This window comes from Prionailurus bengalensis, chromosome D4 (genome assembly GCF_016509475.1).
Source record: "Prionailurus bengalensis isolate Pbe53 chromosome D4, Fcat_Pben_1.1_paternal_pri, whole genome shotgun sequence".
NCBI classification, from domain to species: Eukaryota; Metazoa; Chordata; class Mammalia; order Carnivora; family Felidae; genus Prionailurus; species Prionailurus bengalensis.
Window position 1 is genome coordinate 80,273,106 of NC_057359.1, and position 26,936 is coordinate 80,300,041.

General features: G+C 42.0%; 1 protein-coding gene across 1 annotated transcript in view; it reads right to left on the reverse strand.

Annotated features, from left to right (window-relative positions):
* Nucleotides 1-4,529: 4,529 nt before the first annotated feature.
* C5 (complement C5) overlaps nucleotides 4,530-26,936 on the reverse strand; it is an 88,829-nt gene continuing 66,422 nt past the window's right edge. Inside the window, exons 30-41 of the mRNA XM_043565226.1 lie at nucleotides 26,199-26,351; nucleotides 23,737-23,799; nucleotides 21,894-21,975; nucleotides 21,311-21,368; nucleotides 16,272-16,374; nucleotides 15,800-15,874; nucleotides 15,578-15,683; nucleotides 14,645-14,728; nucleotides 13,625-13,714; nucleotides 11,356-11,439; nucleotides 5,284-5,422; nucleotides 4,530-4,701 (exon numbers count right to left, since the gene is read on the reverse strand). Coding sequence (XP_043421161.1) covers nucleotides 4,563-4,701; nucleotides 5,284-5,422; nucleotides 11,356-11,439; nucleotides 13,625-13,714; nucleotides 14,645-14,728; nucleotides 15,578-15,683; nucleotides 15,800-15,874; nucleotides 16,272-16,374; nucleotides 21,311-21,368; nucleotides 21,894-21,975; nucleotides 23,737-23,799; nucleotides 26,199-26,351 — 1,176 coding nt within the window. The 3' untranslated portion in view covers nucleotides 4,530-4,562. The remainder of the gene's footprint in view (nucleotides 4,702-5,283; nucleotides 5,423-11,355; nucleotides 11,440-13,624; nucleotides 13,715-14,644; nucleotides 14,729-15,577; nucleotides 15,684-15,799; nucleotides 15,875-16,271; nucleotides 16,375-21,310; nucleotides 21,369-21,893; nucleotides 21,976-23,736; nucleotides 23,800-26,198; nucleotides 26,352-26,936) is intronic.

The following is a 26,936-nucleotide window of genomic DNA, read 5'->3' on the forward strand; positions in this document are numbered from 1 at the left end:
TGGTGACTCATTTCTCACATGACACCAAGCGTGCAGAATCAGTTTGTTTTCAGGAGCAGAGAAACCTATGCAAACATGACACGGAGCTGCCTTATGTCTCTGAGAGCCTCTCCCATCGGGCAGCTGAAATCCCGGCTCCTGAGGCAGGCGTCGGGCCCACGCGTGGACTTTCACAGGGGCTCCTGGAATCGGACGCAGATCTGGGCACTGTTTGTGAATGTGCATTTTCTAGGAAAAAGAGTCTATGCGAGAGAAGACAGCTGGGTGCTGGATTGGTAGCTGGGCTTGGTGACCGTAGGAGTTGACCTGGTATTCAGAGTCAGGCTATCCTGTTGTCTGTGTCTGATGTCACAGAACACAAACATCACACAAAATGGATCAACATGGGAAAAAAGAAAAAAAAAAAAAAAAAGCCTAAACTTTGCCATAATCACGTTAGAGCAGAAAATAGGAACAGTATCCAAACCACAAAAATAAGCAAACACCTCCCCCTTTCCTGGCTAATGTGAGTGACTGCTACTTCTTTTCCTTCCACTTAGATAAGAAATCTGAGTGCTCCCATTTTTCAGATGTGAAGACAGAGGCTTGTGGAAGTAAAGCAGATTACTCCTGCTTCCTGACAGCGTCCAATCCGGAGCAAAGCCTTCCTTCCTTAAACCCTCCCTAAAATAATTCACCACAAGCCCAAATCCTGTAATAAGTCCTATCTAACATCCTTTTCTGAGAAGCTCTATGGTTCCCGTGCTGTGTGTTCTCTTTCATTGCAGAGTCAATGACCTCTGCCTCGTTCGATTGGTTGACGCAACATCTCTTGTCTGTTTTACAACAGTGGCCTCCTGCTGCACGCCTCTGCTCAAAACCTCGCAACGGCTCCCCTTTCCCTCTGAGTAAAGCGGAAAGCAAATACCCTGTCCGTGACAGGCCTGATCTGGTCTCTATGCAGTCTCTGGCCTCATCGCCACCCACCTCCCCTATGCCTCGCTCTCCTTCTATTACACCAGCCTCTTTGCTCTTCCTGTAAGACACCAGGCCTGCTCCTGCTTTGGGCCTGGGTACTCAGTGCTCCCTCTGCCCGGAACACTCTTCCCCTAGGTGGCCACCTGGCTCCCTCTCTCGTCACCTCCAAGCCTCTGCTCACATCTCACTTTGAAGCCCACTCTGACCAGACCACTCTATTGATAATGGACACCCCTCCTCAGCTACTCCTCAGCTCCCTTACTCTGTTCTCCTTTTCTTTTCCTCATAGTTCTTATCCCCTTCAGACAGGGCCAGGTGCCCAGGTATTGTCTTTACTGTTCATGATGTGTCTCTCCGTCCGGGATCGAAGTTCCATCAGGGTGGGGATCTGGGTACCAAGCGCCTAGAGTTGGGCTTAGACTACAATTACCAATCAGGGCATGTTTGTTGGATGTTGCTGAATAAATTAGCATCATCGGGGCTGGAAGGTAAGACTGGACATGACTTTGGCTCAGGATTCCTCACTGAGGAAAATGGAGTGAGGCTGCCTGTCTCAAGCTTGGCACACTGTCAATTCCACATATTTTCTTTCTTTTTTTTTTTTTTAATTTTTTTTTCAACGTTTATTTATTTTTGGGACAGAGAGAGACAGAGCATGAGTGGGGGAGGGGCAGAGAGAGAGGGAGACACAGAATCGGAAACAGGCTCCAGGCTCTGAGCCATCGGCCCAGAGCCCGACGCGGGGCTCGAACTCACGGACCGCGAGATCGTGACCTGGCTGAAGTTGGACACTTAACCGACTGCGCCACCCAGGCGCCCCTCCACATATTTTCTTAAGACAGAGTTTCCTAAACATCAATCTTGTGCATGCCAACCTCATGATTTTCCCAAGAACAACCTATACTTTTGTTTACTTAAAACTTTTCCTTAAATAGACTTATTTTTTGACAGATACATTTATTTTTGAAAAAAATTGTATATCGTGGTTTTGAGGTGCTAGTTGTATTTTTTCTAATATATGTTAACACAAACATATAGCTGAATCACTATATCACCTACCCAAAACTAATATAACCCTGTATGCTAACTAACTGGAAATAAAGTAAAAACTTAAAAAAAACAACAACATCTAGCCATTAAAACGAATAGCGTTCGTTTGTAGCATCTAAATCTTCTTACTGCCTCCAGGGGAAACCTGCCTTATGCTTTTCCCTTCAACCAGAAAGATCCTTCTGCCTCCCTCTCCCTACCCAAATCCCGCCCCGTCTTTAGGAGGTCCACGGAAAGCCTTCTAGCTCACACACTCACTCACTTCTCTGAGCTCCCTTCCTACTTTCAGAAAGAAATACATGCCTTGCTTACATGCCATGTGGTTTTGTTTTCTGTTTCCCAACATAAGATTATGAGATACCTTCTTAGAGCTGTAGAAAGGCGTTTGAATGTTCCACTCCCTTGTTTACAGACCACCAAAGAGATGAGAAGGTTTGTCCCAAGTCCCTGCAGGGGCAAAGCCAAGACTAGAATTTGGGCTTTCTGATGCCCCATACTCAGCAGGAATCCGCAGACACTTAATGAGTCCCTGTGACACGTCCAGCATTGTGCCAGGCACCAGAGACAGGGGTGAACAGAACAGATCCAGACTTGCCCACACAGAGCTGACGGTGGAGCTAGGAAGCTGCACGCTGAATAAACAATATACCTGCTTGGAGACATAGTTGCAAGTGCCTTGGAAGAGCTGCTCAGGGTGGAGCAGGGACCCCAGCCTGTTTGGGGGGGGGTTGTGAAAGCCTCACTAAAGAAGTATGCTGGTGGATTTCTAAAGGGTGCGGGGCTAACTCAGAAAGTTTTGATTTGATGTTTGAAAGCTCTGAGGTATCGTGGGTTAATTAGGCCACTGTGGCCCAACCTATTTGCCACAGTGCTTGGGGAAGAGAGAGACCCGTGCCTCCCAGCACTGCAGCCGTCGGCTCCATACATCCTGCATTCAGCAGGAGGGGGACAGGAGACGCTTCAGGTCAGCTCCGGAGGGGGGCCTCATCCCTTGCTGGCAGAGAGTCGGGGCATGGTTGTTTTTGCCAAGGGAGTGCCCACAATGTGAGCCTTGACATTAACGAAAATAAATTCTCAGCTCCTGGAAGTGGAAAATCTTAGTATTACTTACAAGGCACACTGCAAGCCTCGTGTAGTTCTGCCTAACTGGTAAAATGCAGATTTTACAAAAAGGGAATGTGTTACAGTCACTGTTACTGTTACAGCCAGAGTTTATCTTCCTGTTTCCTGGTGAGATTTCAATGGAGTTCGTTAAACTATACCTAAGAAACTCCAACTGCATCCTACCTTGGTCTTAGAAAATTAAACCTGACAAGCAATGTGATGGTCATGATGTGGAAGAGGGATGTGTCTGGACAGAGGGAAAGCCTTGGGGCTTGGTCTCCACTGCTGCCCCTTACCAGGCTGGGAAAATCGCTTCACTTTTCTGAGCTTCCATTTCCTCCTCCATAAATTGGGGATAATAATAATCCCTGTACCTTGTGAGATTATTGAGACATTAAATGGGAATCTATTGGGAAAATTCTTTCCTAAGATCTAAAGGTCACTTAGGGGCACCTGGGTGGCTCAGTCGGTTAAGCGGGCCACTTTGGCTCAGGTCATGATCTCTCAGATCGTGGGTTCGAGCCCCATGTCGGGCTCTGTGCTGACAGCTCGGAATCTGGAGCCTGCTTCGGATTCTGTGTCTCCCTCCGTCTCTACCCCTCCCCTGCTTGTGCTCTCTCTCTTTCTCTCTCAAAAAATAGACATTAAAAAAGAAAAAAAAGAAATGAACATCCTGTTATAGACCCTCTTTTAGAAAACCTCAAACACGGCTCCAAGACCTGGTTAGGGCCCAGCAGGAAGGTCTCCTGATCACCACTTGGCTTCTCCTCACCAGGTGCTGCACTGCGGGCTGCCTCCCAGGGTGATTATTGCTGAGGGAGACCCTGGGGGAAACGGACAGGTGCTGGGAGGGAGCGGAGGGAGTCGTGGGACCCCCATGGGGGGAAGGGGAGCCACAGGGGCAAATGCTCCCACCTTCTCAGTTTGCTGAGGACTCTGAGGCTGGGCCTTCTCAGGTCTCTGCCTCTCAACTTGCCCATCTGTGTGGGTCCAGCTGGCCTCACATAAAATAATAGGCCTCTTCGCTTTTTCCCACATTTTGAAAGCAAAGTCAGGTTTTAATGACCAGCTCTCTGCCCCTCGGTATTTTCTTTCAAGCAAAGGCCATGTTATTGTAAGATACTCCATTTCAATGGGGGCTATTCTTTGGTCCCCGGCAGACATTCCTGAGCGGTAGGTTTTAGGAGGCGGTCCAATTTTTATTGCTTCTGGTGTCCGATAACCTTGGAACGGGTGTCTGTCTCCATGCCCCCTAAGGCCGTGTTATTTCAGAAAGTTACAGCTCTTAAAATCATCCTCTACTAAAAGCAAAGTGCCACTAATTCTAAGTAAAGTGAGCTTTCCAAATAAGACCAGCTGTGAATGTTAAGAAGAAGAAGAAGAAACAAAAGAAAAGGAAGACACTTCCACAACAGGAGTCCACAGCGAAAACCCTACATGGTTGAACTTCCTCAGGGGTTTTCGCAGCCATTTAGAAAAATGTCTTCAGCAAACTCATCTAAATTAGCCAAGAACGCCTGGCATGATGGGCACATTGCGTTTGTAGGCCAATATTCAATCCAGGTGGACGAATCCAAAGGGTAGAGGTACCTGCCGAGAAAAAAGGAAAATGAATAGCGAAGAGCCCAATTCAAAGGCACTCAGGCTGCTCACCCCATGTGTCAGCCGGACTCTGCTGGGCCGGCCTCCCCCTGGGAAGGGCCACAAACCCTCAAATCTCGTGAAGCTGCTTGGGGCCCCACGATTAAAGGCGGCAATGGCATCTGTTTCAAGATCTATTTTTTTTAAGAAGAGACCATAAGATGCATATTTAAACATCTCCCTCTTTACAAACAGAACAGTCTAAGAACTTACTGAGGGGGCAGATGTGGCAGAGAGGGGGTCGGAGGGGCGCCTTCAGAAACACCTACACACCCAGGTGCTCAGTCGGTTTATCCATCAGTGAGTTCCCAGCTACCCTGATGGTTATAAGTAGTTCTTTGTTTCCAATTCTCATTGTTTCATTGCTTCTTGGCCTTTTGGCTAAGGTCAAGTGTAAATTCACATTATTTTATTTATGCTCCTAATGGTTTGTTGGTTAACAGCAGGACACATGAGAAACATATAGTGTATTTAAGAATAAATTACACCTAGTTTTGAAGGAAAGATCAGAGGGATTCCAAAATGACTTACTTGAAACTGAAATTGTATTTTATCTGGAGGGCTTCTTTACCCATAATCAAATATTGTCTTCCTTTTTCCAGATCAGCGTTAGCACATGTTGCCTTTTTAATGAAGGTGACGTCAGAGTCTTTCTGGGCAACAGCTTCTCCTGAGAGGCACAAACATGTAAGGTTATCACATTCATGTTATAATGTCATGATTATAAACTCTCACAATTCTAGTACCTCGTGGCTATTTACTCAAGAGTATATGTTTATCTCGAGTGGCAATTGGAAAGTGACAATGTCTATATGGTTAAGACTCTGGAATCTGGAATCAGGCTCTCTGGGACAAACCTCAGCTCTGCTACTTGCTGGCTGTGTGGACCCGGACAAATGAGGCTCAGATCCCTCATCTGAAAGATGGGAGTGACGATAAAACCCACCTTGGGAAACTGATGTGAGATTAAATGGGTTAACATATATATGAAAAGTGATTAGAACACAACAAGTGCTATATAAGTGCTTGTTATTGTAACTCCTGTAGAAACAGGAATTAAAAGAACGTCTCGGGGCGCCTGGGTGGCGCAGTCGGTTAAGCGTCCGACTTCAGCCAGGTCACGATCTCGCGGTCCGTGAGTTCGAGCCCCGCGTCGGGCCCTGGGCTGATGGCTCAGAGCCTGGAGCCTGCTTCAGATTCTGTGTCTCCCTCTCTCTCTGCCCCTCCCCCGTTCATGCTCTGTCTCTCTCTGTCCCAAAAATAAATAAACGTTAAAAAAAAAAAATTGAAAAAAAAAAAGAACGTCTCTATAGTTAAACAATATTAATCCCCAAAATACCAAAAAAGTATTTGGTAGCTGGCAATGGACAACTTTGTAGAAAAATGTAAGACGTGTGAAGGACTTGGAAAATTTTAAGGAGGATAACTTGGGATTCCCAAAGAACTCAGAGACTGGCAAGAAGCTATCTCTCCTACCTGGAATGCATTCCTCCCCATGTTGTCCTGTTAAATTTCTACCCATCCTCAAACACATCATCAATTCTCAAGGTTTCCAGTAAACACTCCCAGAGGCTCTTTCTCATAAATATCTCTCTATCTCTCCCTTACTCCCATTATACTTGAGCTTCTATCACAGTATTTCACCCCACATGTATCTTCAGCGAGCCTGGAAGCTTCTTGAAGCAGGGACTGGGCCCGATTCATTGCTATAGATTCAGGACTGATGATGAGTTATTAAACTCTGACAGAGTTATCCTGTACATAATAGTACATACATCATAATACATAATGTACATAATAGTAACTACATCAATAGCAAACTTTAATTAGTGTTCTTTAACTAGTGTGCACACATCAGCTCTCCTGATGACCATTAAAACATACATGACTTCCCCTGGCAGCAATATCTAAACAATATTCCCAGCACTGTTTACCAACTCAGCCCCTGTCACGGCCTTATCATTATTTTTAAAAGCCTCTGGTTATGGAAAATTTCAAGCATATTCAGAAAGAGGGAATAATTAACCTTGGCTCAACAATCACTGATCTTTTTTTTTTTTCCATTTATATCTTCATTCCAAGCACCCTGTGTTTTAGGGGAAACACCAACTTGTCATTATCCTTGAACTGTATAATTGCTCTCTGTTTTAAATAGTTTAGGTTTTAGTTTGGCTTATTGTTAGTGTGCAGCAATTCTTGGGTAAGTAGTAAATGTGTGATGTTTTGATATTTATAGAAATTTAAAATTTATATATATTAAAAAATAAACACCCAGAAAGAAGAGATAATAAATTATGCAAAATTTTCTTAACATTTCCTTTTAAGTGTCATAAATGTGAATCTTCTGAATGGACAGGAGAACAGAAAAGAAATGATATTAAAAAGAACTACAGCTTGGGGGGCACCTGGGTGGCTCAGTTAGTTAAGTGCCCGACTTTGGCTCAGGTTATGGTCTCATCAGGCTCTGTGCTGACAGCTTAGAGCCTAGAGCTGCTTCGGATTCTGTGTCTCCCTCTCTCTCTCATTGCTCTCTGCCTTTCAAAAATAAACATTAGGGGCACCTGGGTGGCTCAGTTGGTAAAGTGTCTGACTTCGGCTCAGGTCATGGTCTTGTGGTCCGTGAGTTTGAGCCCTGCATTGGGCTCTGCTCTGTGCTGACAGCTCAGAGCCTGGAGCCTACTTTGGATTCTGTGTCTCCCTCTTTCTCTGCCTCTCCCCGCTTATGCTCTGTCTCTGTCTCTGTCTCTCTCAAAAATAAATGTAAAAAACAAAAAAAAATTTTTAAATAAATAAGAATAAATAAACATTAAAAAAGTTTAAAAGAACTATAGCTTGGGAATCATCTGATACTGCACAAAATTGAGAACAGTCTGGAATGTCTTTTGATTCTGTGCAAGAATCGGTGCAAAATAAAACAAATAACTTGCATTTCTGGAATGAAAAGCACTTGATTATTTCAGTAAAAATAGGAATGGCTTATTATTGCTTATAATGTGAAAGCTGGATGCAATTGGTGCTCAAAAGTTGGGCTGTGAAACGATCAAAGTGCTAAACACCTGTTTTGTCAGAATGACGATCATGGTTCAAATAAACAAACTTTGTGATCATCAATGAGAAAAAAACAGAATAACATGCTAAATCAATTTCATACAGTGAAACATTTGAAACAATAAAAACCAGAAAAGCATTTTATCAGAGTACTGATCCACCAAATAAATATTTGGAAAGTATTATTAGAATCCAACTCTAGTCTATGGCTAACAATGATCAAGCATTTTCAGACTCAAAACTCTTGATAGAATATCAAAAGAGAAAGAAAATCAATATAAACATATTGCAATTTAGATTTATGGTCCTACTTATTGTAAAATTTATATCTACTGAAATGAGAGCACAGCTTTTTGGAAAATCTAAATAAGGTGATAAAATTAAATTCCAATATTTTTTTATTAAACTCTTTTTTAAAATGTTACTTGTTTATTAATTAATTAATTAATTAATTTAGAGAGCACATGAGAGTGGGGGAGGGGCAGAGAGAGAGGGAGACTCCCAAGCAGACTTTGCACTGTCAGCACAGAGCCCGATGTGGGGCTTGATCCCATGAAACATGAGATCATGACCTGAGCTGAAATCAAGAGTCAGACGCTTAACTGACTGAGCCACCCAGGCGCCCCTTAAATTTCAATAATTATTGAGAAAATTAAGTACTTAACATCAAAAGTGTTTAAAATAATGTAAAAAAAAACCTGTCGACTTCGAAGACTGCTTAATGGGTTTTATTGATATCAAGGTGGTACTGGAAGGAATAACTGAACAACTGTTTGAGAGAATGGAGTCATGAGGAATATTCATGTGAACTCCTTACTGGTGCAGATGCAATGCCAAAGAGGAGTCTGGGCTTCAGCAAAAATTTGGAAGTTCCCAGCTGTTCAATTTGGCTTTGACTGAATTATGTATCAAGTAGATATCAAGTGTCTCTGGACAATATAAAGATACGAGCCAAGCAAAAGATCACTTTAAATATTGTCTCAATAAATTTAGTGTTTACTACCACATATCTAATACACACTAGACAGAAGTAAGTAATAAGAAAGCTTTAAAAATTGTAATAATGAAAACAATTGCAATAATCAAAATTGGAAAAATATTCGGATTTTGATGGGCAGCTGGTAGTGCTAGAAACATGAGGGCAGTTTGGAAATTATAAGTTTGATAGATTCACTTTGATACATAATCATGTACACAATTGTGTTATAGGAGCAAATATTTAGAAAGTGGATAGATATACTTTTTGGTGATTTGCTTATGATAGTCTAGCAATTTTGTCAATACCATCTTTAGCTGTTCAAGAAAAGATATTTCAGTTTTGATAAGCTCACAGATTACAGAATGATAAAACCATATAAAAATAAGTAAAGGAAACTACAAAAGTGGAACAAGAGCTGTTATAAAATCAAGAATGATCATAAATTTGATATAAAACAAAATAAAGTCAACTTAAGGGAAAAGCTAATTTATGAAAATATTTTTGTTTTAGTGACAAGAGTTAAAAATATGACAAACTTTTCAGTTTTTTAAAAAATTTATGAAGTCTACATTTTTTGCCTTTGACATTTGGAAAACTGAGGGTTGAGGGGAATAAAAATTAAGAAAATTGGGAAAGCTAAATATGGCATTTCAATAAATTGTTTTTATGATTTAGCTGATAATAGAGATATGTTGAATATGTAAAAATGTCAGACAGTATCCAAAGGACTAGAAACACTTTGAATGTAATTACTACCAATTTAGCTTGAGCTGAGAGAGACTTCATTACCATGAACAATACTGTCACCATAGGAGAAATTACTTATTGAGATTATAGGTTGTGTAAAGACTATCAATGCAATAAAGATGTAATTGGAAATGTTTGAGGTGGTTCCTCATTGTCAAATCAAAGCTCAGATGGGCAATTCTGTAGTGAGGCAAGCAAAATAAAACTGACAATTTCTAAAAATAAAAAACGTATTTGGAATTATTAGAATGATTTAATGGGGGCGCCTGTGTGGCTCAGTTAGTTAAGCGTCCAACTCTTGATTTCGGCTCAGGTCATGATCTCACGGTCCTGAGGTTGAGCCCCACATCAGGTTCTGAGCTGATAGCACAGAGCCTGCTTGGGATTCTCTCTCTCCCTCTCTCTGCTCCTCCTCAGCTTGTGCGTGTGCACATACTCTCACTTTCTCTCTCAAAATAAATAAATAAACATTTAAAAAAGAATGATTTAATGAATCATTTGTGTGGTAATTTATGTAATCTGACAAGCAGCATTATAACATTTATAGCTTAGTTTAATTAGAGAATAAAAGGGAACATATTTTTAAATGTTTTATGTGTTATTTTACATACAAGTTCATTTTATTCTATTGGTTATTGAAACTCTCATTTATCTTCACTGAGCCTCTAACCCAAGCCTTTGCACTTCACAGATGTCCTTAACTGGTTTCCCTCTTTCTATTTGTGTTCCCTCCAACAGAAGAAAGCCAGAGTTATCTTTTCTTTTCTTTTTTTTTTTTTCAATTTTTTAAATGTTTATTTATTTTTGAGAGAGAGAGAGAGCCAGAAACAGAGTATAAGCAGGGGAGGGGCAGAGAGAACCAGAGACGCAGAATCTGAAACAGGCTCCAGGCTCTGAATTGTCAGCACAGAGCCTGACACAGGCTTGAACTCACAAACAGTGAGATCATGACCTGAGCCGAAGTCGGATGCTCAACCGACTGACCCACCCAGGCACCCCCAGAGTGATCTTTTAAAATCATAACTCAGATCATACTCTTTGCCTACCTCAAACCTTTTATTAGCTTCCCTTTGGAATTCTAGAATAAAATCCAAATTTCTTGCCATGCCTTATAAATCCCTGTATGACCCAGCTCCTGTCTATCTCTCAGCCTCTTCTTACGCTAGGCTCTCCCTGTCTCATTATAGCCCAGTCACCCCCTGGGGTTCATCAGTTCCCTGATGGTGCCTAGTTGCTTGCTGTCTCAGGCCTTTGCATATTTGGTTCCCTCTCTGCCCCGTCCCTTTAATGGCTACACCCCTAAACGATGCCATCTGTTATCACAATACAGAAGCTTCCCACACTAATTCCATATCTCAAATATAGTGCTGGCTATGATTAATAATTGTTTAATTTGTTTTTTTCATTTCCTTTTTAAAAACACGTGTTTCCGGGGCGCCTGGGTGGCGCCGTCGGTTAAGTGTCCGACTTCAGCCAGGTCACGATCTCGCGGTCCGTGAGTTCGAGCCCCGCGTCAGGCTCTGAGTTGATGGCTCAGAGCCTGGAACCTGTTTCCGATTCTGTGTCTCCCTCTCTCTCTGCCCCTCCCCGTTCATGCTCTGTCTCTCTCTGTCCCAAAAATAAATAAAAAATAAATAAATAAAAAAAATAAAAAATAAAAAAAAATAAATAAATAAAAACACGTGTTTCCTTATATTATGGAATATAAGGTTTATGAAGGCAGGAACTCTGGTTGTGTTATTCAAGTTGTTTTCTCTGTGTCTAATAAAATGGCCCACAGTAAGTACTAAATATTGGTGGAGTGAAAGAATAAATGAATGAATTCTCACCAGCTTTGTAGATATCCAGGAGGGTTGCCGTGTACTTAACAAAGACATTTTCTTTGGTGATGGATGTGATACGAACTTTATAAGCTGGTAGAAGAAACAACACAAGAATTCGTGCTTAATATCACTAATGCCGTGTCCAGTAGAAGCCAGAGTTTGTCAAACAAATGAGAAAGGAAGCATAGCAAGCTTTTACGGGCACCCTGAGGTAATCTCATTTCTTCCAAAAGGCCTTCCTAGATTCTGATAATGACTCATGGTTCCATTCTACTTAGAACCATTTGCCTTCACCACTGTTACAGAACGGGCTGATTGGGATAAGAGCAATATTAAATTAAAAGACAGAAGCACACTAAACAGACAAAAATATGCCTTTGTTAGATGGAGTGTTCAGATTCTGATCCTTTAAGATTAGTGGGGTCACGCCCATGGGGAACGTGGAGGAGATCCTTCTCCATAGGCCCACAGAGGGTTTATCTACCATTCAGGCCTGCCCTGTGGGCCTCCTGTCTCCTTGCCTTGATCCCTTGCCTACCTCCACTGGCGTTGATCTTTGGGTTTTGACGGGATTCCTTTTTCTGACTCATCTTTGCTTGGATTGACAGCTATCTGACACGAGACATTCTCTATCCTGGTTTCTCTTCCTTCAGGCGTTACCTTTTAATCCATGGTATTTGATCTCACTTTTGGAATGGGAAGCTTAAAGAGATCTATCCCATCTATGTGGCCTAAGAAAAGATCTCATTTTTGCTTTGGGTGGGGTTGAAGTGAATGATCTGAAAGGTTTGCCCATTTTGGGGATTCTAGCTAGCGAGCTAGATGAATGAACTCATTGTGCCAAAACAAAAGCTGAATGAATTAGTAGTTTAAAACAGATTTTAAAATGTCCCGAATTTCAGATTTATGTCTCTATGGTGCATATGGGCAACGTACCTGCTCTGGACATAGGTGGAGAGAGGGAAATATTTTATTTTGTTTTTATTTTATTATTCTAATATCAACCCATAGTCTTCAAAAAAGCCAGATAAGCCTTTTATTGAGAATAATAAACTACATCCAGATTGCATTTATTCTATGTGTTAAAACAGGTTTTTGATATTCAAGAGTTAAAATAGTTCTAAAATGGAGGGAAGAAATAATTTGGTGAAATTTTTATTTATTAAACAATACAGTATTCAAATCTTAATGTGTTTTAAAACCTGCAGTGGGTCTTGGCAGAGTTAGGCAGCTTTTTTAGCTTTTTTAAAAAATCAAGATGAATTCTAAAAAAAGAAAGACTATAAACCATACCCAATTCATCCTGAGATGGCTGCATTTCCACTAAGAGAGGTCAGTATAATATAACAGAAATGATACTGGAGACCAGGATGCATCCTCATTTTCCTACCGACTTCTTGCATAAATTTGAACAAATTACTGAGTCTCCCTGAGCCTCAGTTTCTTCACTGGCAAAATACAGATAATTCTCTGTTACCTCAAAGAAGTCTTAGGGGGCCCCACTGAGGAGCCATATATGAAAACAGTTGGTAAACACCAAGTGCTGAATTAGATATACTTATCTTCATTTATAAATAACACCCTACTTACACACACACATGGTTTGAGATAGTGTACAAAATGCTCTCTTTCTCTCTCAAAACACACACACACACACACACACACACACACACACACACACCAGAAATAAACATTAGAAACTATGGATAGAAAACAAGACTACAACCATACTGGGCATCAGATTTAGCTCTGTGCTCCGGGTTGCCAGAAGGAGATGCTCCTTTTGAAGTGAAAGATTGCAGTTCTGCATACATTTAAAATGATTTAGTACCGATATTTTTACCTTGTCTTTAAAGGGAGTTTGAAAAAACTCCAAGCCCCCGAACCACCTTTGTCTCTCCCTCTGCTCTATTGACTGGAAGAATATGCTAGTGAAATCTTACATCTTCCTGGCTTCTCAAAAGTTTTCTTTAACTATATTTTAGTTCAGTTTAATTCAATATGTTTAATTCAATGTGATCTATCGGAGTAAAGTGTCTTGGCCGGGAGTGTACATCACTCCAATCATTTTAAATGAAAGTTACATTTCTTTCCTGAAGGATGAATGATTTTGCATGTTAATGCCAAAAATCAATGGCATTTTCCTTCAAGGGAACACATGGAGTACAGTATTCACAGATATAATCATTGTGAAAGGTTGTTGATCTTTCTAACTGATCACATATTCATAACATCTCATGTTGAATGGAACTCTACATTGAACCTTTGAACTTACCATAGGCAATGTCTGGTTTACATGCTGTTTCTTTTCTAGTATCTGCAGAGATTGTCAGATCCAATTCTGTCTGCATCTGCCCGCAGTCAGCTGGATTTTGCGAAAAGTTCTAAAAGTTAGGTTAACGTAAAGAAGCAGCCACTCCCTTTGCATTAAACACAGTTCTCATGAGTCCTGAGACAATCCAGTATAACCTTACAAATACCAGACACCTACAACCTGTCCACTTTCTCCTCTTCCACAAAGTAAAACATTATGCAAAGCAAAAACAAAACAGACACAAGCACAAACAAAATCTTGAACATGAAGGCTTAGAATGGGCAGTCACTCCACATTCAGTTCTTTAGAAATGTATATGTTTTCGCGGAAGAAAGGAGGAAAATTTTCCCATTCCCTTCCTGCCTTGAAGGAACCAAGATGATACCTGGACTGATTTATGGTTATAAAATGGTATAGTAGGTACCTAAGAAATGTATAGATGTTAAGGTTTCTGAAAAACAAAATAAACCTCAAACCAGCTCAGACCCACATGGAATCGGTTGTTGACTGTTGTTGGGTTCTGGGTCTTTTTCTTGACCAAGAAGACTGTCTTAGGTTTACAGAAGACTGAAGGTAACCGAACAATAAACAGAGATGTCACAAAGTGGGAAGGACAAGGGAAAAAAAAAAAGAAAGAGGAGCTAGTGGCTCAGTCTTGAGCCTCTGTTCTCTTAGGTTGTGGTCCTATTACATTAAAAAGACCATGTGAAAAGTAAAAATTTCGCATCATGCTATCCCTCTGATACCCAACAATTGTCTAGATGGTGTTTCTCCCGCTCTGTATAGTAGAAGCTATCAGGATGTTCACGAGTTGTTGAGAAGTAGTTTTATCACATTAAAGGAATCAGCTTTCAATCAGCTGAGATTATATGTCTACTTCTGAGGAATGAGTTTGTCAAATAGCTTCCCCCAGATTAGCCCTGGATTATGAGTGGCTGCTTTAAACAAGCATGCAGCCTAAACATGTTAAATGAAGTTTACCTTCTATGCATTTGCATGTTACTCCTTCACAGAATTTCTGCAGTCTGGCATCGAATGGGTTATAGAACATGGTGCACTGCTTATCTGTGGCAATGAAAACATAGTTAGGAGAAGTGGCTTGATTAACTCTCAATACATTCATGGATCCGTGAGTCTCCCATGGGAACTTGGAGATCACGTATCCCAAACCTTTCGATTTTGTAACTTAGGTGCAGGGAGGTTAAATTGTGAATTGCCTCTCCTGGCATGGGCCCCTTCCACCCTCCCTCAAACACTTCCCTTTCTATGCTTGAAACTTACTGTTCCATATTTATTTCTTAGAATTAAAATATTTGGTGCTTCCATAAATGAGAGGAAATAAATTGTGTTACACGAGAGTCAATCGAAAGAGCTGTAATTGTTTAGGCTGGAGAAGAACAGGGGAAGTGGGGCTTGGTATGTTCCATGTGATTCCAGAAGATACAACTAGAATGAATGGATATGAGAGTTTGGTTCATTTTAAGAATTTTTTTTTTTTTTGGAATAAGTAGAACTGCTTAATGTGGACTTGTCTGCCCTGTGACCCAAAGAGCTCTCCAATCACTTAGTATTAGAGGCTGAGTGATCAAAAGTGGGGGTCATTCACTCAACATTTATCAATACGTGTTATGTACTGAACACTGAGTTAGACGCTGGGGGCACAAGGACGAAAGCCTTCCATCTGGGTTTGGTGAGAAAGACATGCAAACAGATGACAACAAAGCAATGTGACAACTGCTACAACGGAGCCCTTGGCAAAATGTGATGAGAATATCAGTGGACAAGGTGATTCTTGGAGGATGAAAGAAATAGGGGGGCGGGGGAAATGGGCTTCTCCAAAAATGAGAGATGCGGTGAGTAGTGTAATGAAGGCAAAGTCATCCTCTGCAGCAATCTTCGAGTCAAGCTGATTACCTGGTCTGTGGTATTCATACACTGTGAAAGTAGCAGGATTCAGAAACCCAACTTGAAACAGCTCAAATATCCGGAACCGAACACAAAGGAACTCATCAGAAGGAATCTGTCCGACAAATTCAAGGTTTGAGGAAATTAATGGGAGAGAAGAGACTCAGCATTTTTAGCCTGTAGATTTTGGATAGTGATTGGAAACGGAGAACGGTGGGAGGTGGAACTTACCGAATTCAGTTGCAGAATAATATGTCCATCTTTGATTTGGTAATCAGCTAATAGTTGGTCTACCCTTTCCACAAGCTAAGAGAGGAAAGAGAAGGCTTGAATTTAATTTCATGACCTTTAAAAAATTTTTTTTCTCAAAGTTGATCTTTTTGTTTAAATGCTTTCATCCAATATTGGGATGTTAGACATGGGGATGTGATCCACTATTCAAAAAAGCTGAAAAGCAGCTCCTCTTCTTGAAGAAGTCTGGACATGTTATCATATGCACTCACGTTTTGTTCAGACCATGCACACACATGTCCCCACTTTACTTCGGAAAATCAAAGCTTAGGTAGATTGTTGGTTTGGAAAGAATATTCTAGGTGGTTCCATGAAAGTGATATATTAAAAGGAAAGAAAACAGCTTTATCTGTAAAATAATGCAGTAAAGAAAACCAAACATCCATAACCATATGTAAAAGACAACATTTACAGCTTTTAAGTCTTCCTGGTTTGCACCGATTCCAGTAGGCAAAGAGATATCCATCACTGCATGGGAAGATCCCGATGATGATTCTTCTTTGCTGGGCTTGTAGCTAAAACAAATTAGAGATTAGGAAATGCAATAGATATGTGGACAAGATTCTTCAAGAAAAGGTCTTAATTCTTACTAGGCTTTACTTTTTAATTTGGGCCTCCACTTCCTTGCCTCTCTATAATACATGCATTGCAATCTCTAAAGTTTAGAGTTGCAAGAGACTTTTGAGTCATCTATTCTAACTTTTGCTCACTTGGCAAATACTTTAAATGGACCACCATTCTGGAGCTGGAAAACATCATAGAAGTCATTCAGTCCAAGCTCTTTAACTAGTTGAGGAAACTGAGGATGAGAGTAAGGTACTTGTTCAAGGTCACATGACTAGTTCACCCCAGAGCTGCATAAACCTCTTGATTTCTATTCTAGTTCTTTTTTTTCTAACAGAGCACATTTGAAAAAGAAAATTAGTTCTATATTGGAAAAAGACTCAATAAGCATGTTTAGGAAAAGACTGGAAGGAAATACCTAAAATGTTAGCAGCTACTTTCTTTGGATGGTGAGATTATAAGTGATGATCTCTTTTTCTTACCCATGCTTTTCTGTGTTTTCTAAATTTTCCACAATAGATAATTTATTCTTTAAAAAAATTTTTAATGTGCATTCATTTTTAAGAGAGAGAGAGAGAGAGAGAGAGAGAGAGAGAGAGAGAGCGCACAAGCATGGGAGGGGCAGAGAGAGGGAGACACAGAATCTGAAGCAGGCTCCAGGCTCTGAGCTGTCAGCATAGAGCCTGATGCGTGGCTCGAACCCATAAACCACGAGATCATGACCTGAGCTGAAGTCAGGTGCTTAACCAACTGAGCCACTCAGGTGCCCCAATAGATAATTTATTTTAAAAAAGTGTTTGAGGATTATCCTTTGCTAGGAATTGTGTTTGGGAGGAAGCTAAGGAAAAAGGCAAAGGGGGTAAAATGGGAAATTTAGTGTTTAAGGTTTTTTTTGTTTTTCTGATAAGAGAGAGAGGAAAAAAAAACACTGAACTGGGGAATCAGGAAACTTGGGATTCACCCAGTTCTGCTGAGACATTTCCACAAATTGTTCTCCCTTTCTAGAGCTCATTTTCTTATTTGCAAAATAAACTGTGAAGAAGAATGAACTTGTGTGTTAGTTTTATCTTTATAATTCCAAGGCTTCGTTTTGAGTGGCAGAGGTTGATGCCACCATTAAGCAGAATTAGAAGATTTAAAAGGGGCAAGCTGGCAGGTCCGGGACTGGGGCCCAGGGACAGGGGCAGAGTGTGGTTCTGCAAAGGTTGAGTTTCAGGTCCCAGCTTCACCTCAAGATCCTTGACAGGTAGCCAGACTTTTGAGAGTGGAGCTTAAAGATCAATCAGGATTAAAGGAAGAAACGGGGGAGACAGTGTCATAGGGGGGCAGATAAATTGATCTCACCTGGAGGAATGAGTTTTAATTAAATGGGAGGTTTTATTTGAGATGGAGGTGGCAAGGGATCCCTTTCCCCCAATTGCACCTAATCAGGGCAGACCCCATTAGATGTCTTGCATGTAATAGTTACCGTAAAAGATATTATAAAATCTCCGGTTACAGAAATTTAACCCCATTCTTCACCAAATTAACAATTAACAACAGACTGTAAGACAACATGGAACTGTAAAATTATATCTGGACATCTCCCCGTAACTGGGCGGGTGAGTATCACCAGAAGCAGAGACCTCTTGCTCACAGATGCAAATACTCTGTCAACAGAATGGAAAAGGGCCTCCTGAATGGCGAATGTCTATGAAAAGTTGCTGGAGCCTTGATGACTGGTTGCCATGGTGACTGTTTCAACCATGGAACAGAAACCTTCCTTTCAAGAAGCCCCTTGCCTGCTGCCAAAGACAGCAATCTCCCCCAAAGGCATTTTGTTCAGAGAGGAGAGAAGAGAAATCCTTTTTTTCTTCTCTTATGGATACAACAGAGAGGTTGTAAGAAGCTAAATACAGGAAAGAGACCCCCTGAATACAGAAACTGTATGCTGGTGTGGTTTTTTTTTGTTTTGTTTTGTTTTTTGTTTTTAATCAGGAGAGAGAATATTGGATGGCAGAGAATTTTTCACATAAATAAGTACTACACAGTTACTTTTGGACTTTATCCAATCTAACTTCAGCTTTACAGAGCCAAAGCATATTCCACCTGGCTTTTTTGAACATTCTGTTCTGAATTTGTAAAAGTCAAAAAATAGAAAATTCAATATTACATCTCCATTTGCCTTCTTTTGTATATTAGCAATCTGGAATTAGGCCTCCTGTCAATGAATTCAAATGAATGAGTTTGTTTTTTTTTAAGTTTAAATTTTTGAAAGTGAGAGAGAAAGCACGAGCAGGGGAGAGGGACAGAGAGAGTCCCAAGCAGGCTCCACGGTATCAGTGCAGAGCCTGATTTGGGACTTGAACCCACAAACTGTGAGATAATGACCTGAGCTGAAATCAAGAGTCGGAAGCTTAACGGATTGAGCCACGCAGGTGCCCCTCTAATGAATGAGGTTTTGATAAGAGCCTTTGTAGGTATTGCACAGCTGTGGAACATAAGAACTGGAAAACACTTGGGGATGAGATAGTTCGGTATCCTTGCCCTACAGAAGAGGCCCAGAGAAGTGAGCTGGTTTGCTACAGGTCACGTGAGGACTTTGCAGCAGAGGCTACCCCCCCAGGTGGCCTCCTCCACTATCAGAGAGCCCTCCTTTGCGCCCACTATAGGGTCCCACGCCGTGACTCTGGCTTTGCCCTGAACAAGTTTGCTCACCTCTCCCTGTGACAAGTATTGTGAATATAAAGACAACTCCCCCAGAAGAGAGGTACCCAAGAGCAGAAATGGCAGTTAGGAGGAAGGGAAAGGGGAACCTTCTTAGCAGAAAGACATGAGGGAATGAGGAAGGATGTTTGAGAAGGAACAGAGGGCAGAGACTGGACAGGGATGGAAGGAGATATCGTGAGCAGACTGGCCAGTGAGGGAATCCTGAAGAGAGAGAGATTGGGCAAGCATTGGCAATGGCTGGGAAGGAGGCAGTGGGAAGCAGTGTGCTGTTCCTTGAGGTCAGTGGGCTCAGGTTATACTGATTGGAGGAGGTGGCTCAGATCCTGGACTGGGTGTCAGGGTCTGCGGCTTGAGGCCCTGGCTTTGCCACCAACTCTGTGACAACTTGGCGGGTTACCTCACCTCTTTGTGTCTCTGTCTCTTTATTTCTAAACTTTTTTTTAAGTTAATTTATTTATTTGGAGAGAAAGAGAGAGAGCATGAGCAGGAGAGGGGCAGAGAGAGAGAGGGAGAGAGGGAGAGGGAGAGAGGGAGAGGGAGAGAGAGAGAGAGAGAGAATCCCAAGCAGGCCCAGCACTGTCAGTGCAGAGCCTGATGCAGGGCTCAAAGTCACAAACCGTGAGATCATGACCTGAGTCGAAACCAAGAGTCGGAGGCTTAACGGACAGAGCCACCCAAGTGCCCCTTTTTATTTCTAAAATAAGGGATTACGATATCATCCCTAAAATCCTTTACATCTCAAATCTATGACACAACTCGATGGAATTTCTGAGTTATCCATACTGAGTGCTTTGACATCACATGTGATGATCAGTAAAATCATCAGAGTACCAACCACAGAAATCAGTTATTGAGAATATGAAGAATAAGGAAACAGAGCCCAACAGGAAGTGCTGAGGGGTAATGAAAGGAAGAAGGCAGAAGCCTGCGCTCTAACATGGCTTTGCCACTGACTGATTCACTCTATGTGAGCACTAAGATACGTACACATATTTTCAAAAGCCTACACTTTTAGAAGTGTTTTAGGATGGTGGATGTGGTGAGCAGAATAATGGCCCCTGAAGATGTCCACGTCCTAATTCCCTGCACCTGTGAATACGTTACCTTATGCAGCAAAAGGGACTTGCAGATGTTATTAATTTAAGGGTCTTGCAATCAAGAGATTATTCTGGATTATCTTCGGGGGCCCAGTGTAATCACTAGGGTCTTTATAAGGGAAAGAAGCAGGGGAGATGGTTGCCTCCAGCATCTGGAAGAGGCAAGGAAGTGGATTCTCCCCTAGAGCCTCTAGGAGGAAGGTAGCCCATTGATTTCAGGCAGGACTTCTGACCTCCAGAATTGTAAGAGAATAAATCTGGGCTTTGTAACCATTAAGTTTCTGGTAAATTGTTACCAAGGAGCAACAGGAAACTGTTACAGTGGCCAGTTCCGGGCTCTGGAGTTAGCCTGTGGGGGGCTGGTGGCTCTTGACGCTGGCTGCCATCAAGATAACCTCTGGGGGTGAGGCTAGAGTTTTGGATAGTTCTTTTTTTTTTTTTTTAATGTTTATTTATTTTTGACACAGAGAGAGACAGAGCATGAACAGGGGAGGGACAGAGAGAGAGGTTAGACACAGAATCTGAAGCAGGCTCCAGGCTCTGAGCCGTCAGCCCAGAGCCCGACGCGGGGCTCGAATTCACAGACCATGAGATCATGACCTGAACCGAAGTCGGACGCTTAACTAACCAAGCCACCCAGGCGCCCCGAGTTTTGGATAGTTCTAAAAGCTCTCCAGCTGACTTCCATGTGCAGCCTGAGTTGAGAACCACTGGCTGATAATGGCTAGGGAATTTTCTGAGGGAATGGGATCTAAGTAAGAGAGTAGAAGCTGCTTATAAGAAAATCTTTTGCTTTTTCTTTTCCTCATCCTTCTATCTCCTCTCTACCTTTCTGGAAGACAGAAAAAATTGATATTATAGTGTTTGAATTAGAAGAAGGCCAAATGTGGGAGGGAAAACTATGAGCAAAAATGAAGCTGTTCTACAAAGTAGCTAAGAATACCCATTATGTTCTGCATTTTAACAAGCGCACAATTTTGCATCTTCCGGCCATCTTAAAACTCCAAAAGATGTAAAGAGATAATACCACGGCACAAGTGAGGCCCTGAGTCTGTGCTCCCCTCTGTGGAAACAGGCTTACCTGGCACATGCTACTATGCGTTTGTAATCTGAGTCGCTGTAGCGTCTGTAGCTGGAAGCTGCGCATACAAAAAACAAGCAAACAAAAAATGAGAGTAAACCATTCTTAGCTGTTTTGTGCCCTGTCGCAACAGAATAATTAACGAAAAGGTCCCTGAACACATTTAAACATGATTTTTGATTTGGAAGCTGGTGCTGCTGGTGATTTTAATGGCAATTCATGGCTGCTGACAATACCAATAGCTGTAACAGTTCCTGCTCTCAAAGAAGTTATGATTTAAGGAAGGAGTTATTGAAGGTAACGTGTTTGCAGAAGGTTGGAGGCAGAAAGGGCCGATGCTTGGATTCACTGGTGGCCAGAAAGTTTCCTGGAGGAACAGGCCTTTGAGCCGCAGATGGAGGCTATCAGGGCAGAGGAGAGCATGTACCCTGACCCCAGAGCCAAGGTTAGAGGGGTACTTCAGGGTGCAAGGGGGCTTGCTTTTGGAGTGGAGGAGAGAACCAACCCACCAGGAGAGGGATGTGAAGGCCACAGGTAGAAAAAAAAAAGGCACACAATTACAGCGTGTATTGTTCTGTTTTACCTTCTATGTCTTGGGCTTCAATTTTCAAATGAAAGCTGCAGATTTCCTCAGAAGTACTGGTTTTGTGAACCACAGTTGTTACCTACGTTGGGACGTGTGAACAACAGTCTATTTAAAACAGGGCAGGGCAGCCACTCTGGAAAACAGTGTAGAGGTTCTTCCAAAAATTAAAACGAGAACTACCCTATGCCCCAGCAATTGCACTACTAGGAATTCATCCAAAGGATACAGGAGTGCTGATTCAAAGGGGCATATGCACCCCAATGTTTACAGAAGCACTATCAACAATAGCCAAAGTACGGAAAGGGCCCAAATGTCTATCAACTGATAAAGAAGATGTGGTATGTATATATATATATACACACACACACAAATATATATAATGGAATACTACTTGGTGACGAAAAAGAATGAAATCTTGCCATTTGCAACAACATGGATGGAACTGGAGGATATTATGCTAAGTGAAATAAGTCAGAGAAAGACATATATCACATGACTTCACTCATATGTGGAATTTGAGAAACTTAACAGATGACCATGGGGGAAAGGGAAGGAAAAATAAGATAAAAACAGAGGGAGGCAAACCATAAGAGAGACTCTTAAATACAGAGAACAAACTGAGGGTTGATGGGGATGGGCTAAACGGGTGATGGGCATTAAGGAGGACACTTGTGTCGTATGTAAGTGAGATCACTGGGTTCTACTCCTGAAGCCAAGACTACACTGTATGTTAACTAACTTAAGAATAAAAAAACAAAAAACAGGACAGTGGGGAAGGCATCATGGCTGTACTGTTGCTGCAGGTGAAATGCCCAAAGTATTGATTCCACAATCCAGTACAAATGGGGTATAGCAAAGACTCATTTCCCAACAGCTGGACTTTCAGCAAACTCTATAATTTGAAACATACCTGAGAAGCCCAAGTAGGCAAAAAAAAAAAAAAAATGACATCTAGCCAGGCAGAATCTTGCCAAATCCCATGTGGTCAAAACTGAGTACTTTACTGTATAGAAAAGTTCCTAAGCCTCTTGTCCTGGAACCTGTTTACTCTAATTTCATGCAAAACACTTCAAGGCCAGGAAGTATGGTTTTCTCCTAACCCCCATGCCACCGTAGTAAATGACAAATTACAGGTGTGCAGGGAAGGACAGAGGTGCTGCCAGAAGTACATATACTGAGAGCAACTAGAAGTGACAGAGAAATGCACAGTCTGTCTCCCCCACCAACCCAACCATGCAATTTCATAAAGTCTTAGACGGAATGGACATGCCAAAGATAAGAGCGTAACTGAAATCATCAGTAGAGTGTTAATTGATGCTTAGAATATGTAGTTCATCTTAGCCATTCGGCAGTCAGTCACACGTTTCTCTAAGCTGTTTGTGTATGTGCATGCAGTCTACAGTTAAAATAATAGAAACTTAAGTCCTTACATATATTCATCAATCTGCAATGATGCTGGAGAATTGCGATGTGACTATGTTACGAACCATAGAAAGCAGGGATATGTATGTGTGTATAATCACACACATGCGTCATACGCACATACAACTACAGAACCATAAAATTATATATATATATATGTATGTATAATTATATATATATATAATTTCCACAAATACAAAGACTATATACGTACAAGGATTAACGTAGCCATCTGCAAAAAGAAATTGTGAGGATTGCTACTGAGACAGCTAAAAAGAATGAGTAAATGAATCCTACTTTAGTCCTGGTTGCCCAAGCCTAGATCTCTGTAACTTTGTGGCAAAGTCCCTAACTTTCTTTCATGTTACTTAGTACAAGCAGACATATGGTTGAAATCGGCTGTCAATGAAATACTTACGTGCACTGTAGCCACGCCATTGCTATACCCAGTACTGACGACGAGGTCATCATTGAGGGGCACCTGGAGAGGTGGATGAGAAACTGTGCTTTGTTTTCTTCTTCAATAGGGAGGGAGGACAGAACAATGAAAAGTAGCCTGACACCTGCCAGCTTCCTCTCTCTGGGCTTCTGTGAGATTCAATGGATAAGACAGTGGAGATCCTGTGCACACAGACGCTAGAAGTGCTGGAAATTCCTTTTCCCTTGTCCGTATGAATACCACGTCTTGAGCTCTCCTGAGCAAGCCCGCAAAACCAACACAGCAGAAGCCACTTTGGGTTATGTTTTCATTTATATATGGTTATGATAGAACTGGATCTTCATCTCCTTTTGCCAATGGAATAAATCCCTTTCAGTGCCTCAGGAGGAGGCTCATCTCTTCCACTTCCGCTGGTCTTTAATTCAAACCCCGTTGCCCCATCCGGCACCTCACTTAAGCCTGCCAGATCCTTAGGTGCTGACACTCTTCTTCCGTCCTTCCAGGAGGAGAGCGAAGGTCAGGACTGGGTTAAGAAAGCCTCCCTTCCAGAGAAGCTCTATTGTACAAATGCCCCCTGATGTGTGGAAGGCGTGGGAAAGGCCATTCTGAGCAAGAGGCCCAAAGACTTGGTTTCTTGCTCACTCCAAGGCTGCGGGCTGCCCCTTCCTTCACTTAGCACACTAGTGCAAAGGGGATTCGGTGTGCATGAAGAGTTGTCAGCCCTTCCTCTAGATTTTAGTAAATGAAGGTAACAAGGCCAATTCTCTTGTTCTCCCTGATGGAAGATAGCAGCATTTACTACTGAAAAGCCAGTGCATCAAGATGCTGCATGAGGAATGGGTTCTATGAACTTGAGTGACAGATAGATTTGGGAAATGAATACTGTTGCCCTGCCCCCGTCCCCATGTCCCTCCATTGCCCATTCTTCCCCAGGGTCACCACAATTACTCATATACATATGAAGGGTGGGGTAGGAATCCTCTATGAACAAACTTGATTAACTTCATTTAAACTAGAGTGTCCCACACTAACTTGACCACCAAACCTTTGTTAGGTAATGCATTTCAGGAAATGCTGGCATAGAGATATTCCAGACTAGATACTCATAGCCTGAGTTTTATACAAAGACAGCGTCATGGGCTGAGTTTTAGTTATTTAAAAATGGCAAGAGGCCCTTACAGCATTAGCCCTGTAGAGAAGAATTAACTGCAGTTACATCTCTGGTGGGCCTATCTTGCCGCTCAGGTCAAGAGCTCCTCGTGAGATCTTAGACCATCGGCTTGGAATGTGAACCTCTGGTGAAGTCTACACGCTCCCAGACAAAGAAGACACATTACCAACCCTGGGGGCCATAAGCACACGTGCCTGCAGAGGCCCATGCACCAAGCAAGGGCACACAAAGGGCGCGCACACACACACACACACACACACACACACACACGTCACGTGACTGCCAGAAACTGGGACCGACTGAAGAGTGCTTGCTGTGGCCAACACCCTATTGCCTGATCGTCCGTTTTTTTAAGAGTTTGGAGGCAGATTTTTATTTGAGGTCTCTGGACTTTCAAGTGTTGGAATATGTCTATATCTCTGTCTATATATCCATATCCATACCTATCTTTTTTTTTATCTGTGGGCCAATTGTTTTTAATTTTCACGTTCAATTTTATTTCTCATGCCTACTTACTTCTCCCAAACATGGATTTGTAGAGCATGTAGACAGTTAAAAACTATTTCCAGTCATCTGTGTATTTAAATATGACCTAAAATAATCTGAAATGTGGTAATTAGAAAAATATATGTTAGCAGCCGTTTACTAGCAGCTACTCTTATTGACACAGAAACTAGTTCTTCCAACGTGTCCTTTACATTGGGAAATTTTCACAGGCCATTGAGGTTTTCATAAAAAAAAATCCAGCAGGGGTACATGGGGTAAGCTGTCAGGGGACCCAAAGGCCAATCCCTCAGTTTGGCCATACTTTGTGTGTATGACAGGCCCACGTGGAACCACTGGTGGATGTCCACATGTGTCTTCCCTCTCACTCCTACCACTGCACCATTGTGCATACTGTTCTCTTTGACTAGAATGTTTTCCCCCTTTTCTTCACCTTGCTTACTCATCCTGATTCTCCCAGATTTAACCTGCGCATCTGGACGCACTTGACAAATTCCTACCTCTCACCTTGGGTCAGGAGACCCTGCTCTGTCCTTCCATGTCCCTACCAAGGCTCTTATTTTTTTTTCTGTCTGTTAAAACAGCAGTATCCCCGAGTACCCAGTTTCTTCATACACTTTGCTTTTGAATTCCCAGTGCCCGGGACATAGCAGGTACTCAATGTATTTTTAAGTGGTAAATAGATACATTTGTAAAGTAAGAGAGGAACACATGACTTCAAAGGGCCCACCCAGTTATAAAATGTTATAAAAAGTCCTTAATTTACCTCTATTGGCCTCCCAAGGAAATTCGTCTCTGTCATCTTATAACGGTGGAGGTCACCTTTATGCTTGTAAGAGACATTGATGTCCATGTTCAAGTGGAGTTGTTTTATCAGGAGTGAATATTCCGTGAGGCCCTCGATGGCATTAATCGTATCCTGTCAGCAATCAGCAAGGCACAAAAACAGGTTTAGCTCATTTACACCTTCCCTGTATTTACAAATCCGCTTTCTTATGAGAGAGTGAGGATGCACTGACCAGTGGGGAAACTCCAGCTGACTGAGTGAAATTGGTGAAGGGCTCCTAGGTGGAGGTCTCTCCCTCCCCAGTAAGGATGCTGCTGTTGGCAGGGAGAGGAAGGAAGTGTGGCCTCAGTTCCAGGCTCTCCAGGTGTCCTGGGTGCATGACCTCAGGCCAGTCACTCTTTGCAGAATGCCTCCTAATCCTTGCATGACTGTCTCCTTTTTATCCTTAAGTCTCACCTTAGATAACTCCACAGTGAGGCCATAAATACGTTCTCCCTCTCTATTATTCCGTTTTCATTTTCTGGTTCTACCACTGTAATGTAAGATTTCTTGGCATCCATTACATTTAGTAGCTACTGAACAAGTATTTGTTGAAGGAATGAATGGGTGAACTTTATTTTTCTAGGTCTCATCTTCCTCATGTGCAAGATTGGGAAATGTGACTGACTAGATCAGAGGCGTCAAACACGTGGCTACCCCGTCTGCCTGTGACATGGC